Source organism: Brienomyrus brachyistius, chromosome 3, assembly GCF_023856365.1.
Source record: "Brienomyrus brachyistius isolate T26 chromosome 3, BBRACH_0.4, whole genome shotgun sequence".
In the NCBI taxonomy this organism is placed as follows: domain Eukaryota; kingdom Metazoa; phylum Chordata; class Actinopteri; order Osteoglossiformes; family Mormyridae; genus Brienomyrus; species Brienomyrus brachyistius.
The window spans coordinates 29,351,084-29,365,257 of NC_064535.1; the positions used below are offsets into that span (position 1 = coordinate 29,351,084).

General features: G+C 54.3%; 1 protein-coding gene across 1 annotated transcript; it reads right to left on the minus strand.

The window, feature by feature from the left end:
- Window positions 1-252: 252 nt before the first annotated feature.
- LOC125738661 (germinal-center associated nuclear protein-like) lies at window positions 253-10,056 on the minus strand. Its single transcript, XM_049007850.1, has 28 exons — window positions 9,732-10,056; window positions 9,421-9,650; window positions 9,225-9,306; window positions 8,958-9,096; window positions 8,508-8,577; window positions 8,375-8,408; window positions 8,147-8,286; window positions 7,853-8,050; window positions 7,505-7,773; window positions 7,261-7,423; window positions 7,023-7,177; window positions 6,680-6,903; window positions 6,389-6,585; window positions 6,197-6,297; window positions 5,973-6,104; window positions 5,776-5,889; window positions 5,538-5,690; window positions 5,284-5,455; window positions 3,990-4,102; window positions 3,734-3,887; window positions 3,259-3,523; window positions 3,009-3,106; window positions 2,544-2,934; window positions 2,189-2,440; window positions 1,976-2,105; window positions 1,607-1,786; window positions 1,361-1,511; window positions 253-1,267 (listed from the first exon to the last, which is right to left on the minus strand). Exons 1-28 carry the CDS (start codon window positions 10,036-10,038, stop codon window positions 1,109-1,111), a joined length of 4,773 nt encoding a protein of 1,590 aa, XP_048863807.1. The 5' UTR covers window positions 10,039-10,056; the 3' UTR covers window positions 253-1,108.
- Window positions 10,057-14,174: the final 4,118 nt, after the last annotated feature.

Consider the following 14,174-nt stretch of genomic DNA (forward strand, 5'->3'; position numbering starts at 1 on the left):
ATTATCTGCTCCCTGCATTTAAAAGTGCATAACAGAATTACATGACAGTGAGCGCAGGGGCAGGTAGACATTATTTCAACAAGCAGAAAACTATCAGAGGAAGCAGTTCATAATGAACATCATACAGAATACAGGAAGTCCCCAGAATAGAAGATCCATCCTAAGTCAGTCTTAAAGTCAAATTTATTGGTGTGAGAAGAGTAATACTACAGAACATTATAGTACAGTAATATTAAAAATAACTGCATACAGTACTGTACCTCAAGCCCACGAAAGAATAAAGCAGGGTGATGTTTTCATGAGCATCATAAAGTAATGCATATGTTTGATATTAAAAATAGTTTTAAACTAAATTAGTATGATAGGATCTATGGCCATCTGCTTTTAAATGCAAAATATCTTAGCTACATCAAGTCAGTCGAATATTCTTAACCAGCAGACTGTCTGTACATATGCAGATGGCTCCCTGCTGCCACCTGTAGGGCATCCACGGGCATATTTTCTTAAAAACCAGCCAGCCAGTTTATAAAAGGAACTCAGTGGCAGACTGCTTAGTGAACTGCTGTGATCTTCAGTTCAATTACATGAATATATAATTGAGCTGCATGACATTTCTTTAAGAATCTAAAAAAAGACATACTTTTGCAATGGTGTACAATGCAGATATTACCTAAATTGTTAATTTTGACCAACAATACACAAGGTTAAAGAAACAGCAGTAACAACCCCACGTATGAGTGTCTAATATGGGCAAATAACGTCACAGGTTTTAAAGATTCTGCAGCAAATTGTGATTCAATTTAAAAGTACAATAAACAAAGTTTCATGATGGAAAAAAAACAAAGAAATAGCCATGGGTTTCTAAATACAATAACATTTTAATATTTAAAATTTGCACAAAAAAAAAAACCCTAAAAAACTGTCCATTTCCTATGACATGTTTTTCCCCCAGTTACAACACTCCCAATGTTGTGTAAATTACTGTACATCATACTCTTCAAAGCAATATATGCACAAGTACCACACAACTAAATATACTGCAGAAATCAGGCATAAGAGAGACAACTTGTGGCAGTCAACGGCAGACATCAGGTGGGTCACATGACACTCAGTCATCAACAATGTCCAGAAGGCAGCTTAGCTTCAGCTCACATGCGAGCTCCTCCTCCCGGCTTGCAGAGATCAGCTGCTCCAGCTCCTGTAGACGCCTCGCCATAGAACTGGCAGCTCCCCTGGCCTGGTCACTGCGGACACTGCGCTCCTTCTGCTACAAAAATGGGCACAGAAACAGTCTCAACTGATGAGCACAGGGTACTTGGGGTCTTAAAATGTGAGCAACTGTGTAGCGCAGGGTCAATACCAGGGCAAGTGCAGGTGGGGCAGCCATCTTTGGGGAGGGCACTACGATCTCCGGTACAGACAGTAACAAAGAAGGCAAGAAAAGTGGTGAGGAGGAAGAGGAAGGGCCCAGGGACTCGACGTCAAGCCAGGTACGCAGCTGGTCCTCGAACCTGCAGATCCAAGTCAAACAGGAAATGGCTCAATGTTTATGCCACAACTCACATGAGAGAGTACACGTGTGTAGCATGTCTGTTCTCTGTCAGACCTGCGGCTCTGTTCTTTCTCCTCCTCAATGCGAGCCAGGAGGTCCTGGGGGCTGGAGGCAGCATCCAAAACAGGGGCAACACCGGATCCGGACTCAGGGTCCTCAACCATGCTGTGAAACAGCTTCTGTTGAAGACGTGGCCTGGCCAGTCGAGGATGAGGCCACATGCTCTGGTGACACCTGCAATGGCAGAGACTTTGGATAAGAAGCCAGTATTGTACACCACTCTTGGGGATATGAGCAAGACTGGAAGCTGATGGCTTTCCCTCTTCTTCCATTTAATAGTAAATAATATTCATTAAATCTGCAGGTCACTGTTAACAGTCCTATCTGGAATGTGTTAGATTTACATGGCTGGCTGGCTCTTACCCTGCCTTCCCCTGCTGCTTGTCCCTGTGCGTCTGCTTTACGGCATCCACCCAGCAGGACGGCGGTATGAAGCCCTGCAGCCCATCGCTCAGGAAATACACCGAGATTTCTCCGTCGTCACTGATGACATCTGAAGATGGTGGGATAGGTTCACACCTGCATGGCATCCCCAGTAGGCCCCCCCAAACGTCAGACCCACCCCACCCCCCTCACCTTCACTCACGGGGCACCCAGGAGGGTTCCAGTCCCGGAGTTGGTGCTCTACACAGAGCATGACAATTTCGTCCCAGGGCACCTCCCAGAAAGTGGGCTCCTTGTCCGGCCCCCCACCTCGGCCCACACAGTCCTGACGCAGCCTCTCCAAAAGGTTCTCCAACTGGGACATAAGGAGTGGCTGGCTGTGGCGGGACCATGGGATTTGAGATACGTACTGGAAGATGGAGGCAACCAGCTGGCTCCAAGGAGCTGGGTGGGGGGAGCGGTGGCAGCAGCAGAAATATAAGGAAACAGACTAAGAAGCAGCCACTTAGCAAGAAGTCCGAATTCCGAATCTGAGGCATGGACATACCCCCCACGGCTGGCAGCGGCCAGTCGGGCAGCCGCAGGCTCAGGACTGCCCCCTGGAGCCACTCCAGGTGCTCAGCCGAGTTCCAGAGCAGATGTGGTAGGCAGTCACCACCCCCTGGCACCAAGAACTCTGCCACGGGCCAGGAGAGGCCAGCCAGACTCGGGGACGACACAAGGCCAGCCAAGAAAGCCAGGACAGTGTTGTAGAGGCCGATGACGGGTGCAGGGCCCTGGGAGGGCAGTCCCGCCATGTCACGGTCCCTCCGATCACGGTGAAGCCTACCAGCAAACTCGCGGCAGAGCCCGGCCTCCACATCCTGCACCAACGTCTGCGAGACGAGCCGGGCTGGTGCCGTGGAGCGGGCAGCGAGCCACCTGACGGCATGGCGGATCTGCGGGGAGACGGGGGTGATGGTCAATGGGATGGTTCAATCTTACCGAGGCCAGCGACAACATGCACACTCACCTGCTCGGATCCTTGGGGTTCGTTCGTGGTCTCGGGGATATGGACGAACATGTACTCTGAAATCAAACCTTCCTCAATGAGTGTCTGAAGCATCAGGTCTTACAGGGAAAGGAAACCGATGGTCAGACAGGAGGAACAAACCAACTGTATTAGCTCTGCATACGTAAACATAGCCTCAAGAGAAATGCTATAAGTAAAGTAAGCGAATCCCACGCGACACCTGTTGTCATAGACACGGTTAGTGTCACACCTTCCTCTAGCCGTTCATCGCTGGCCCTGTGCCCAGCCTGCCCTGGGACCACCACCACCAGAGGAAGGGCCTGTGGCCAGGCATTAGCCTGCTGGATCTGCCGGAGTTGCAGCAGGGCGGATAACAGGAAGATGTCCCCGTCTTCCTCATCAGCCCCGGGACTGACTGCCGAGGGCAGCAGCATCAGCAGGGCGCCCATGCCCATCAGCCCCTTCCGCTTCTCCAATGCCAACTGGCCTTCCTCGCTGAGGGGCCCGCGGGCCACCTGACCCACAGTGAGAAACATGGCCTCACTTCCTGCACTTGCACCCTTCGCAAACATCTGTGTTACCACAGGACCTGCTAATATCACATAGTGCCAGACTATGCTAGGCTATGTTAAGCTATGCTAGACTAACATTAATGACAGAACATGCAACACAGGGGCATGAAGCCTGTCGATATTCATCGGCAAGTTCCCCCCTATCTGCCACACCTTCACACACACGTGCACTGTGTGCATGCGCTCCCCCACGCTCCGCAGGCCGCTGCTGATGCTCAAGGTTTGCATGTGTCCGTTGGGGACCATCTCCCTGTGTTCTTGCTTCTCCGAGTTACCGAATTTGGACTCCAGCCATTCTGTCAAAATCCTGCATCAGAGATGGGAGGGGGGCACAAATGTAAGCTCCAGGACCTCTAAACCCAACTAACACCCAATCCCTCCCCGAACGACACCCAGTTCCCCCACTTACTGGTTAGCAACACTGGCATCTCTTTCATGATCACTTGGCAACAAGAGGGCTGCCTTCCAGAAGATTGTGTCAGATGGGTTCGAGACGCTTGCTGCCACCAGACTGAGCAGGTCCAGTGGCCCCCACACAGATTCGCTGAAGTGGATGGAGATGTAGATGAGCACATGGAGAGTGATGGATGGCTAACAGCTACTCTACAGTAGCACCATACCTCAGGAGCTGCTGGTAGAACAAGTGAACCTTCATCTGATGCTCGGTTTCCCTTCGCATCTTCGCCAACCTGCAGAAGGCAGCAGAGTGTCAGCATCGGTACACTTAACACTACAGCAAATCAATGGCCAGCAAAATAAACGGACAGGACGGAAGTCATTTTGGGAAGTACTGTCTAATTCAGCAGAGGTGCCCCGATCCAATATTCAAGATACCTAATCAGACGGATCGGACATCGGCCACATGTGACCGATCCATGTTCAATAATTATTTAGTTATTGCCAGTCTATTTCTTCTTATACTGAGTGGTACAATCAAATCGCACAACAGCTTTCCCCCCTTTTTTATTTTTTGTGGCATTCAAGCTGAACGTTAACGCTTCCTCGGTTTTTTGACACTCAGTGTGTGTGAGTGCAGTGACTTCCCCTGCTATGACGTCATGTGCATGTCCTTTGTAGTGGAAGGATCAGGTGATGGTAGCAAATGCAACTTGCATGCTTGCGAAGCAAACTAACATGTCTAAAACCTGGAAGAATTTTATGCTTGAAACAACCAGTAGCACAGCGATTTGCGATCTTTGTAAAAACAAAGTAACATTCAGTGGAAAATCCCACTAATAGTGCACTCAATTAAGGCAATGCAAGTAATATGAAAAAAAGCGATGGATTTGGAAGCCAGCTTGGGCTGTTTTGCGCACTCGCTATAGCTTGATACACGAGGTGCTGCTATCACAGTGAAAAGTGACGCATGCCACTTGGGTGTACTTGTGAAGATATTCAAACAACTGCAAAATGTCTCAAAAATGCTCAATACAAGATGCACAAAAGAGGTGGAACAGTATCTTATGTATGTTTCTTGTGGGCTAATTAAAACTTCTTTTCCATTTGTATTTACTAGCTTGGAAAAAAAAAAAAAGAGCTTTGGTACTGGATCATACTCATAATCAGCCAATACCTTATGTTCAGGTATCAGGATTATATTGGCACTGAAAAAGTGGGATCGGTGCACCTCTATTATGAATATTAGGTCAGCATTATTATGCTGTGAGAGAGATGTACCTGGTGCAGGAAACAGAGAGGTCCCCAGCGTGCCCCAGGTTGACCACGCCCCGGGCCAGCCTGTCCAGGCAGGGTGAGGGGGGGGCACTGGGGGCCAAGGCCTGCAGCCTGAAGCGGGGGTCCACACAGCCAGGGGCAGCAGGAAAATCACGCATCTGTCGCTTCAGCTGCCTGCGCACGGCCACCACATCACGCCACCTGCAACACATGCACAGGGTGAAGCCCGGTTGTCGGCGAGCATGTGGGCAAAATATCTGGTCCCCTTACCACTGCCCCTTACCTTTTGATGAACCTGCGTATACTCAGAAGCTCTGCTTCCAGGACGTCTTGGGCCAGCAGGGTGAGCTCACCACACAGCGTCTCCTCCAGCAGTACCTCACACACGTCTTGTGAGCTGCGAGCCACACATTCTGCCTGCTCTTCTTGGGCACGCCTGGCACGAAGGGGCATGCGTTCAGCCTATATACAGTTATCTGAACACTCTCTATGACCTCTGATCCCCCTTGGCTCACCAGTACCTGATCTCTGTTGAGGCAGTCTCCACGATGCAGTCGCGCAGCACCTCCTGTGTGATCTCGGCACACAGTGTCTTGCTGAGCCGGGCCAGGAGCTCCTCGTGTTCCTGCTTTCTCCTGACAGAGACAGGCCCATCAGATGGCACATCCCCTCAAAATGCACCCACCCCTCCTCCCCAGCCCAGACAGGTGAGGCCTACCTGGCTTCCTCCATCCTGCGCTTCTCCTCAGCGATATGCTCCCTCTCTGCCTGGATCTCGGCAGCAGAAACCTCCCGCAGCATCTGCTCCACCACCTCACTCAGCACTGCCTCCACCTGGCCGTTGCACATGCTGCAACAACCCATCCACATCACCAAACTGGTGTTGGTTGAGTGTGACAACCCTCTAGAGGCCACTGCTCCCTATCTGGCTCACGCTCCTACCTGAGTGCAGCAGAGATGTACTCGGCTTCGGTGGCAGCCACGTCAGCCACCTCGGCCTGCACTACCTCCTCCAGCATGGCCTCTACCTCCGTGGCGATGTCCTGCAAGGGGGGGGGGGGGTTATTTGTCATTACTATGGCAATACCAACACACTGCTACTGGGTTGACACGCAGCAATGAGCAATCTATCACCTGCTCTGTGTAAACGGGCTCCGGTGGGGGAGGCGTAGGTGGGGCGACTGGTGGTGCCTCCGACGGAGATGCCCCAAGTGCTCCACTCTCCTCTCTACCAGGGAGGCCAGCTGACTCCGCTGGGTCGCTCGGCATCTTGGATCGGTGCTGGAGGGCCCGCGCATCCAGCTCAATGGGGGGCCTCTGAGGGGAGGCTGCTACAGCGTGGGCAGGAAAAATGACAAAATTACAATCAGAGGCCAGAAGGTGGACGAAGCGTAACAGTTAGCGGAAGGTGGAGTGCAGACGCACCAGCCCTGGGCACACTGCCTGCCTCCGCTGGCTGCCCATCCCCACGGTACTTGTTGCGGCTGTCAAAGCTGTTGACGGGTGTGTGTTGGGGTGGGTTGGGCAGTGGCGCGCCGTTGACCACTTGGCCCACCAGCACCTCCCGCTTCCTTGCGATGGCCACAGAGCGCTTTGGACGTGGCTGGATCTCAGGCTCCTGGTACGCTGTCCGGCTTAGCTCCACCATGCTAGGGGGAGGGCAGAGCTTCAATAAAATATACCACCCATCATAGATTAGCACCCCCATCAGAGATAAGCCACCCTGCCCCCAACACAAAAGGGACAACGAAGCACAGCCCAGCCTTACCCTGCATCGACCGCGAGCCCATACTGCAGCGCGAGGTCCGAAGCCTCGCCGGCATTCTGGAACATGAGCATCCGGACCAGGTCTTCGACCGGGAATGTGGTGGAACCACGGGAGCTGTAGGCCACATTCAGGGCCCGCAGAGCCTCACGGCGCACCTGTAGGGGGCACCAGAGCGGTCCAGGTAAGTGAGGTATTGGGGCTGATGAGGATGTAGGGAGCGGAGCAACGGCTCCCCCACCTGGTCGAAGTAGCGGTGCAAGATGCAACCAGCCAGATACGAGGCCACCTTGACCAGCTTGAAGAACCTCACGAAGTTGTTGCTGTTGACAGCGGCAAAGGCCTGGACGGCAAACTTCACCTCCGGAGAGTTTCGGAGCTCCGCCCGGAATTGCTGCACCTCCCTGCAGGTAGGGAGGGAATGAAATGTCAGCTGGAGAGGTGCCACGGTGACACGGGACACCGACTGCCGGCCAGCCACCCACCGGAGGATGTCTCCATCATTGAGCTTCAGGAGCACGCTGTACTGCCGAAACTCTGCCTCATGAGGGCAGTAGATGTTCTTGCTGGCCAGGTCCTGGTACATCTCCTTGAGGCTCTGCAGGCATTTGGTCAGGTTTTCATTGTTGATCTTAGCATCAAAGGACATCATGGGCTCCTGGCACAGGTGGTGTGCGCAGTGGATGTGGAAGCGGGCGCACTTTTCAATAAGGGACACCGTAAGCGGGTCGCACAGGTGCTGCTGAGTGATATCCTGCAGATGGCCCAGAAAAAGGATCAGGGCGAGGCCCGCAGGGCACAGGAATAATGAGACACGGACTAATGTTGCTCACCTTCCGGATACCTCGTGTGCGGTTCCACACAAAGTCATACCAGTCACGGTAGTTGTCCTCACCCTGGTCCATGACCTGGGTAACCAGGTAGTTCATGGTCATGTTCAGCACAGTAAGGGGCCGCAGTTCATGGGGGAGGGGCTCCTCCTGGTCAGCAGAGGACCTGCTGTACTCCTTAATGGCAGCAGTGTGGTCCACCTGCGTGGGGTGCAGAGGGTGATTTGCAGCCTGTGGTCTGTCAATTCATGGCGGGGAGGGGGAAGCATTAGGAAAGAGGGGCAGGGGTGGTGATACCTTCTCCGTGTTGGGGATGACCTCAAAAGAGCTCAGTTGGTTCCGGGTCTCCCTCATGTAACGCTCCTTCTCCGGACACATGTCAGGACACGTACCCACAAACACCTTGGACAGATCCAGGTCGGTCCTCTTGGGCCGAGCTGTGCCAGAGGAGACCGTGTCAGCTGGCGATTCACTTTGGGGTGGGAGGGGGGGGTGGCTCAGCAACGTGACCCTAGGGGGACCTACCCTGTCGCAGGATCTTGTCCCGCTGCTCTAGCAGACGATACTTCTCCTCTGCGGTTTCAGCTACCTGGCCAATCAGGTGGAAGAGGGGAGAGGGGAGGCTGCTGGCTAGATGTTCGGATTCGAGGCCGTCTGGGCTGGGCTCCATCTGCGGCTCACTCTCAAACTGCAGGGCCTTTGTCGCCAGGGGTTTCTTGGCTGGTGACCTGAGAGGGACAGACCAAAGGCTGAAGAGCTTCTAAAAGCTGGCAAAACCTGGGCTCCTTTGAACACCTGGCCAGTAGGGGGCATAGCAGCCAAAGAACTCAGTTTGACTTTAATGTCACGAATCCGAGCCTGAGGTAAAGAGTTTCATTACCAGATGACCTAACATAACTCAAGCTGCTTGGAAAAAAAACTAACAAAATGTATACATAATAAAAAACCAGAGTGATCCAGATTTTTTTTTTTTTTTTTAAAGAACTTGCATTGGGTTTCAAAAAGGTGATTTTCTTCCCTAACTTAATTTAATAAAGACCCGGCCATCTTATTGTAAAATTGAGTTATTTACTCTTACGGTAAGAGAATGATTTAAAGACAAGATTACCCTCTGGATAGGGATGAGCTGGAGGACCAGCCGGAGGTGGATTTGGAGAGGGCTTTGCAGACAGGGGCTGACTCAAAGCCTCCTGCCTGGCTCTGAGGATCAGGGTCATCTGGAGGCCTTTGGCCCTTCTCTCCTGGACCTAAGAGACACACAGAACCAGTTCATCGAAACAGCTGACATGGGAATGAAAGGCTGCAACGAGTCACAAAGACCCCGCCCTGGCCTTGGCTCGATGCACAGATAGAGAGCACCGTAATAGTCACTCACTCTGCTTCTTCCTCTGCCAGAAGATGGTGAGCTCATGCCTGCGCAGCAGTTTGCCCTTCTTCTTGGCTTTGGCAGCAGAAGCCTGAAAGATACCAAAAGTCAGTGAGGAAAGCCCGGGAGATCATGGACGAGAGCACAGCCTAATGAGTACAGCGACCAAGCCCCCCCCCCAAAGGTGTGCAAAGCCATTGCTCACATGGTCGTGGAAGTGCACTATGGCCAGGTTCTTCTGGGGCCTGCAGAAGATCCGCTGCACACGTCCGAACTGGCGGAAATGTTCCCCCAGGATGTCCTTGCTGTTAAGACTGGCTGGAATGTTCTTGCATTGGAGCACCATGGCTTCGGAGGGTGACATCCCCCCCAGGCTGTCTGTGCTGTCCAGGCGGCGGGCACGTCTCACTGTTGATGCTGCCTCAGTTTCGGGATCTGTGGCAAGTGTCACAGAGTTCAGTTTTTCAGACTATACTTGGCTTCGAACCCAATGTGCTTCTTCCTGGGAGTACTCACCCAACTCCTCCGCCCTCTCAAGGACCTCCCGGGTTGGGGCCTGTGACCTTGGCGGCGTTGAGGGTGAGTGGCTGGTGGTCGGTGCCATCGAACCCTGGTGCTCCGCCTCCCCCCAGTCTGGCTGTGGCTCCTCACTCCTCTTCGGCTCTCGCCGGGTCTGTAGGGCCGGTGTCTTCAGGATGCTGGTCAAGGCACTGCGAAAGATGCTGCTGACAGGCCCCCGGCCCCGGACCAGGGGCCTCTTGGGAGGGTGCCTGGGGGCGGAGTCAGCACCAACTTGGGGCTCCTCTGATAAATGCTCCACCATCTCCTCCTTCCGCTTGGTACCCTTAGCCGCTGCCTCCCCTGCATTCTCCCCCTCACCGCCCCCCCCCACGGACCTCACCAGACACAACCCCAGCGTCAGTCTTGGGTTTTAGCGGACCAAAGCTGACAGCACCAAACAGTGGCCGGGGCTCATGGAGGCTAGAGGCAGAGTACCTGGAGACAGAGGCGGCCTGGGAGGTCCCCCCACCCAGGCCACTGCCAGCACCAACGGAGGGTGCTGCTGGTTTCGAGAAGCTGAACTCCTGGGTGGTGCTGGGATGTGCATCTTTGGTGGGGAGGATGCTGCTGGACACTGCGATGGGCTGTGAGAAGCTAAAACCTAATGCTCCAGAAAGGAACTCAGAGGCAGCAGGAGCAGGCCCACTGCTGTCCATACTGGTAGCGGTGGTGCTGGATGGGCTGGAACCAAAAGACTCGGACACAGCCTGGGACACAGCCGGTTCAGGACTGGCGCTATAAATAGGTTTGAACACAGCTGCGTCTGACGGCTTGAAGCTGAACTCTGAGGTGCTAAATCCGCGGCCCTGAACGCTTCCAGGGGAGAATACCGAAGAAGACCCTGTGGACAACTGTCCGAATCTCAGTGGTTGACTAGACCCCGAGGAGGGGGGAACAGAGGAGGCGGAGATAGCGTTAGAGCCGCCGAAGCCGGGTGTGTGCTGAGCAAATCCGCCGGTCTGTCCGAAGGCAGAGGTCTGGGGAAAAGCCGAGTTCTGGTTAAAGACAGAGCTCTGACCGACCCCGGCCGGCTGCCCGAAGGAGGGCGGCGGGCCGAACCTGGTGTCGCTCTGTACAAACGACGGGGTCTGACTCCCAGAACCGGGCATGCCGAAGGTCGGGGCCTGTCCAGACGCCGTCCCGCCAGGCTGCCCGAAAAGGGATCCGGTCTGGCCGAAGGCAGACGATGTACTGAAGAGCGAGGTCTGGCCGGTGCCCTGGCCGAGGGCAGGCGGCTGCACGAAAGGGGCGTTCTGCTGGCCGAAGGAAAAGAGCCCCGAGGTCGGGGCGCGCGGAGACTGAAACGCTCCGCCTTGTGTTCTGCCGAAAAGCCCAGACGGATTCATTGTGTAAAAAGCCCAAAAATACGGCCTTCAAAAGTCGAAACAGAGTTCTTACAGCGCGGTAGATTTCGGCGTCCTTCGGCCTGGGAGATTATATCCGCGCCTGTGTCACATCTGCGGAAATATACAAACTGGCAGCTCCCCTGGCCTGGTCACTGCGGACACTGCGCTCCTTCTGCTACAAAAATGGGCACAGAAACAGTCTCAACTGATGAGCACAGGGTACTTGGGGTCTTAAAATGTGAGCACCTGTGTAGGCACAGGGTCAATACCAGGGCAAGTGCAGGTGGGGCAGCCATCTTTGGGGAGGGCACTACGATCTCCGGTACAGACAGTAACAAAGAAGGCAAGAAAAGTGGTGAGGAGGAAGAGGAAGGGCCCAGGGACTCGACGTCAAGCCAGGTACGCAGCTGGTCCTCGAACCTGCAGATCCAAGTCAAACAGGAAATGGCTCAATGTTTATGCCACAACTCACATGAGAGAGTACACGTGTGTAGCATGTCTGTTCTCTGTCAGACCTGCGGCTCTGTTCTTTCTCCTCCTCAATGCGAGCCAGGAGGTCCTGGGGGCTGGAGGCAGCATCCAAAACAGGGGCAACACCGGATCCGGACTCAGGGTCCTCAACCATGCTGTGAAACAGCTTCTGTTGAAGACGTGGCCTGGCCAGTCGAGGATGAGGCCACATGCTCTGGTGACACCTGCAATGGCAGAGACTTTGGATAAGAAGCCAGTATTGTACACCACTCTTGGGGATATGAGCAAGACTGGAAGCTGATGGCTTTCCCTCTTCTTCCATTTAATAGTAAATAATATTCATTAAATCTGCAGGTCACTGTTAACAGTCTATCTGGAATGTGTTAGATTTACATGGCTGGCTGGCTCTTACCCTGCCTTCCCCTGCTGCTTGTCCCTGTGCGTCTGCTTTACGGCATCCACCCAGCAGGACGGCGGTATGAAGCCCTGCAGCCCATCGCTCAGGAAATACACCGAGATTTCTCCGTCGTCACTGATGACATCTGAAGATGGTGGGATAGGTTCACACCTGCATGGCATCCCCAGTAGGCCCCCCCAAACGTCAGACCCACCCCACCCCCCTCACCTTCACTCACGGGGCACCCAGGAGGGTTCCAGTCCCGGAGTTGGTGCTCTACACAGAGCATGACAATTTCGTCCCAGGGCACCTCCCAGAAAGTGGGCTCCTTGTCCGGCCCCCCACCTCGGCCCACACAGTCCTGACGCAGCCTCTCCAAAAGGTTCTCCAACTGGGACATAAGGAGTGGCTGGCTGTGGCGGGACCATGGCATTTGAGATACGTACTGGAAGATGGAGGCAACCAGCTGGCTCCAAGGAGCTGGGTGGGGGGAGCGGTGGCAGCAGCAGAAATTTAAGGAAACAGACTAAGAAGCAGCCACTTAGCAAGAAGTCCGAATTCCGAATCTGAGGCATGGACATACCCCCCACGGCTGGCAGCGGCCAGTCGGGCAGCCGCAGGCTCAGGACTGCCCCCTGGAGCCACTCCAGGTGCTCAGCCGAGTTCCAGAGCAGATGTGGTAGGCAGTCACCACCCCCTGGCACCGAGAACTCTGCCACGGGCCAGGAGAGGCCAGCCAGACTCGGGGACGACACAAGGCCAGCCAAGAAAGCCAGGACAGTGTTGTAGAGGCCGATGACGGGTGCAGGGCCCTGGGAGGGCAGTCCCGCCATGTCACGGTCCCTCCGATCACGGTGAAGCCTACCAGCAAACTCGCGGCAGAGCCCGGCCTCCACAACCTGCACCAACGTCTGCGAGACGAGCCGGGCTGGTGCCGTGGAGCGGGCAGCGAGCCACCTGACGGCATGGCGGATCTGCGGGGAGACGGGGGTGATGGTCAATGGGATGGTTCAATCTTACCGAGGCCAGCGACAACATGCACACTCACCTGCTCGGATCCTTGGGGTTCGTTCGTGGTCTCGGGGATATGGACGAACATGTACTCTGAAATCAAACCTTCCTCAATGAGTGTCTGAAGCATCAGGTCTTACAGGGAAAGGAAACCGATGGTCAGACAGGAGGAACAAACCAACTGTATTAGCTCTGCATACGTAAACATAGCCTCAAGAGAAATGCTATAAGTAAAGTAAGCGAATCCCACGCGACACCTGTTGTCATAGACACGGTTAGTGTCACACCTTCCTCTAGCCGTTCATCGCTGGCCCTGTGCCCAGCCTGCCCTGGGACCACCACCACCAGAGGAAGGGCCTGTGGCCAGGCATTAGCCTGCTGGATCTGCCGGAGTTGCAGCAGGGCGGATAACAGGAAGATGTCCCCGTCTTCCTCATCAGCCCCGGGACTGACTGCCGAGGGCAGCAGCATCAGCAGGGCGCCCATGCCCATCAGCCCCTTCCGCTTCTCCAATGCCAACTGGCCTTCCTCGCTGAGGGGCCCGCGGGCCACCTGACCCACAGTGAGAAACATGGCCTCACTTCCTGCACTTGCACCCTTCGCAAACATCTGTGTTACCACAGGACCTGCTAATATCACATAGTGCCAGACTATGCTAGGCTATGTTAAGCTATGCTAGACTAACATTAATGACAGAACATGCAACACAGGGGCATGAAGCCTGTCGATATTCATCGGCAAGTTCCCCCCTATCTGCCACACCTTCACACACACGTGCACTGTGTGCATGCGCTCCCCCACGCTCCGCAGGCCGCTGCTGATGCTCAAGGTTTGCATGTGTCCGTTGGGGACCATCTCCCTGTGTTCTTGCTTCTCCGAGTTACCGAATTTGGACTCCAGCCATTCTGTCAAAATCCTGCATCAGAGATGGGAGGGGGGCACAAATGTAAGCTCCAGGACCTCTAAACCCAACTAACACCCAATCCCTCCCCGAACGACACCCAGTTCCCCCACTTACTGGTTAGCAACACTGGCATCTCTTTCATGATCACTTGGCAACAAGAGGGCTGCCTTCCAGAAGATTGTGTCAGATGGGTTCGAGACGCTTGCTGCCACCAGACTGAGCAGGTCCAGTGGCCCCCACACAGATTCGCTGAAGTGGATGGAGATGTA

Excerpts from the sequence above, each read along its gene's own strand:
- LOC125738661 (XM_049007850.1), bottom strand. The coding sequence starts at position 10,038 with ATGGTGGAGCATTTATCAGAGGAGCCCCAAGTTGGTGCTGACTCCGCC. Across the intron at positions 5,456-5,537 it reads ATACGCAGGTTCATCAAAAG|GTGGCGTGATGTGGTGGCCG; the intron begins GTAAGGGGCAGT and ends CATGTGTTGCAG. Across the intron at positions 4,103-5,283 it reads TGGTCAACCTGGGGCACGCT|GACCTGCTCAGTCTGGTGGC; the intron begins GGGGACCTCTCT and ends TGGGGGCCACTG.